Source organism: Melopsittacus undulatus, assembly GCF_012275295.1.
Source record: "Melopsittacus undulatus isolate bMelUnd1 chromosome W unlocalized genomic scaffold, bMelUnd1.mat.Z SUPER_W_unloc_2, whole genome shotgun sequence".
In the NCBI taxonomy this organism is placed as follows: domain Eukaryota; kingdom Metazoa; phylum Chordata; class Aves; order Psittaciformes; family Psittaculidae; genus Melopsittacus; species Melopsittacus undulatus.
Window position 1 is genome coordinate 2,949,604 of NW_022993944.1, and position 3,403 is coordinate 2,953,006.

The 3,403-nt window shown below is 53.8% G+C and overlaps 1 protein-coding gene across 1 annotated transcript; it reads right to left on the minus strand.

Annotated features, from left to right (window-relative positions):
- Window positions 1-333: 333 nt before the first annotated feature.
- On the minus strand, window positions 334-3,196 carry LOC117438204 (THAP domain-containing protein 11-like). Its single transcript, XM_034073695.1, has one exon. It carries the CDS (start codon window positions 3,092-3,094, stop codon window positions 2,387-2,389), a length of 708 nt encoding a protein of 235 aa, XP_033929586.1. The 5' UTR covers window positions 3,095-3,196; the 3' UTR covers window positions 334-2,386.
- Window positions 3,197-3,403: the final 207 nt, after the last annotated feature.

A 3,403-nucleotide genomic window follows, 5' to 3' on the forward strand; every position in this document is an offset into this window, starting at 1 on the left:
TCCCTCCAACCTAAGCACTGGAAGGAAGTTCAAATCCCTCATGGCTGTTTACAGCTCCCCTTCCCCAACAGCCATTTGCTCATCAAATCATCTCCAACCTCTGTGTAGGTAGGCAGTAACACACTGACAGACTTCAAACTCCTCTTCCTCACCCTACACAAAGTGTTTATGCTGTTGCATCTGTGGAGTTCATGAGGAATACAAAAAACTTCAAAAGAGAAGACAAGCCACAGCCACCAACCTTTGAGAAATATGTGTATATATACACACACACAGAGCATGGAAACAGGAAACATGGCAAAACAAAATATACTTTATTAAAATTAAGCATGTTAGCACCTCAGTGTAACCTGGAAAAGTTGAAGAGTCTAGCAGTTAACCAGTCCAGCAGGGCCAAAGGGCTGAACATCCTGAAGTGCATTCCAATGGTAGAAAAAGCACCATGAGTGTTGCACCACACACGTTCTCAAGAAGCTAGGACACACAACCAGTCTCATTTGTGAGGAGAGAGGTTGTGCTGCCTGTTGTCCTGATGGAGGCATATAGATCTGCTGGACTAATTACATTATTTGAAATCAGATGGTATAGCAGGTACCTGCTTTCCCTACAAACCAACCAAACCAACCCAAACCAACCAACTAACCCAAAACATCACTGTTTTACTTGATTCACAGGAAAATCAGGATATCAGGGAGCTGAAGTTAAGAGCTATATATCTGATCAGAGAAGATAAATTAAAATGAAATAATGGCAAATACTTAGTACATAAAAAGATGTGTAGTATCCTTATAGTCAACCATCCAACTTGGTACAAAAACTAGCCATGCATCACATAGCAGGCTGTGACAACCAGTGACTGTAGCTGACTGGGCTGCACCATCACTAGACCAAATCTCACTGTGCCCTTTTGTTTGGTCAGAGAAAAATCCACAGTTGCAAAGCTTACAATATTTTCAAACTAAAGAGAACTTCTTACATTTAGAAAACACCTCTAGAAAATTTAGCAAAACTGGCATCCCAACCTTGTGAGTGTAACATGCTCTGATCATGGGAGAAAGACCTCACAAAGCCAGGGGACCCCCTGGGCATTCCTCCCTCCAGTGCAATTATGGGCACACTGTGGTGAACTGCACTTGCTCCCAACACCCACTGTGACCAAAGCCATACCCCTTAAGTACACACTGCCACCGAGCTACAGAGGTGCACCGGATACCCCCTCCTCCTCCCTCTCCTCCAAAGTGCTGAGGTACCTGTTCCACTGGCTAACCCAGCAGTGTGTATTCAAGCCCAACAAGTGGCCTTGCTGCCCTCATGCCACCCTCTTTCAAGCCAATGTTGATTTGGTTTCCTGTTGCTGAAAGCGAGGGGACTAATGCTGGCTAGAACCACAATCTATACAATCATTCCACATGGTTTGTTGCAATACTCTTAAATCTCAGTTTAGAGCACACAAGCTAATTTCAGTAAGGTCTTGCCTAATGTACAGATTATGAGTCATGCCAACTAGTTTAGGATTAGACAGTACGGGTTTGCAACCACAGCAGATAAACTTGCCGCGCTTCTGTTCCATCCTGAATGAAAGCCAAGGATTTCAATCCCCAATGTGTTACAAAGCCCCCATTACATGAGAAGTTCTTAAGCCAATGAGATAAAACTACAGCTGTCAAATGCCACCAGGCTCTTTGTACCACATTGTAATCCTTACTAGTGTTGAGAGCGTCGAGACATCTGTAACAAATACATGTGTGATGCAGAGAAAGCAGAAACTACATAGGACAAGAGCAGTCCTATGGGATTCTTTAAGGCTAGAAACAGCAGTCTTTTATGGCATCAGTAATTTACTGAAGAAATACATCACCCTGAAAGGGTTTCTAAAACTTTCCTTGTGCCTCTGCTATGCGAGGCCAAACACGACATCCTTGTTCATTCCTGTGAAGGGCTTGGTGCCAACCACGCTACCAGCCACGCCTTCTCCAGGGTAGTGTTGCTGCTTCCTCACTTAACACAGGCGAGTTATTTGCTGAAAACCGACACCCTACATCCACTTGGTGATGACACGGGTCTCATCCGCACAAGGGGAAGCGCTTTCTGCCGCTGTCGGCACGGAGGGTGCTGATGGGCGTGGTGTTGACGGGACGCCAGCAGGCGCCCGCAGTGCTAGCTTGGGGGGAACGGTAACAGGGCTCAGCACTGAGCAGACAGCGGCCGCCACATCTAGGAAGGGGGATCCGATGGCGCGGGTTTGCTTCGGTGGGGAACAGGAGGTACCGGGCAGAGAAGGCCGGGGAGGGGGCCGCAGCCAGCCCCATCTCCGCTCTGCCCAGGCACCTCCCCTAGGGTGGCGGAAGCTCCGTAGTGGAGAGCCCCGCGCCGGGCGCCGGCAGCCTCAGAGACCGTGGCGCTTGCGGGTCACGGCGCTGGCAGCATGGAGCAGCCGGTCCTTCTCGCGGATCTCCTCACGGAGCTGGGCCTCGGCCAGGCGCAGGCGGCGGATGCTGCCCTTCATCTCCTTCATCTTCACCTCCAGCAGCGCGATGATGTCGCGCTGCTCGTTCAGCTTTCTCAGCAGCTCCTCCGACGTGGTGCCCGACGACAGCGAATACGAGTGGTCTGGGGGGCCGCCTTCCAACGTGTCCTCTTCCCCAGTCGCCGCCAGCGGCAGCAACCTCCCAGGGCTGGGCCCCGTGGTGGCCCCGGGCCCGAGCTCCACCTGCACCGTCAGGTCAATAGGCTTCACGTCCTCGGCCGCGCCCCCCACCTGGACCGCGGCGGCAGCGGGACCCTGCGCGGCGGTGGCAGGGCGAGGGCGGCGGGCAGCCCGTTGCGCCTTGCGCTCGTTGACGCCGCGCAGCGGGAAGATGGTGGGGACCCGCACCAGGTAGGACTTGCGGCCGCCCTGGAAGTGCTCGCTGCAGACACGGTGGCCCGTGGTGGGCTGGAAGGTGCTGAAACACCCGCTGACGCCCGCCCGGGAGACGTTTTTCAGCCAGAGGCGCCGCAGCTCCTTGTCCTTGGGGAAGGTGTAGAAGTGCAGCACCTTGTCGCGGTGCGAGTTGTTGTAGCAGCCCGGCACGCAGCAGGTGAAGCCCGGCATGGCAGGGCGGGGTGGAACAGCCGCGGGGAAACCACCACCAAACTACAGCTCCCACAAATCCAACCGCGGCCTCTCACCGCCTGCCGATACCGCCTACCGCGGCCTCACCGGAACTACGCAGACCAAAACGCACAGCAGCGGCGCCACCGAGCCGGAACTACTCGTCCCACAGTGCGCCTTCCCCAGGCTCCTCCTGCTCCCGTGAGGCGCCTTGTTCGTTCGCTGGATCGGCTGCTAAAGTGGTGGATGGGGCCGGGGGGAGGGTATGGAGTGAAGGGAGGGAGATCTGCTGTGGGACTGGTTGTGCCG

Coding starts and splice junctions, on each gene's coding strand:
- LOC117438204 (XM_034073695.1), bottom strand. CDS start 3,094: ATGCCGGGCTTCACCTGCTGCGTGCCGGGCTGCTACAACAACTCGCAC.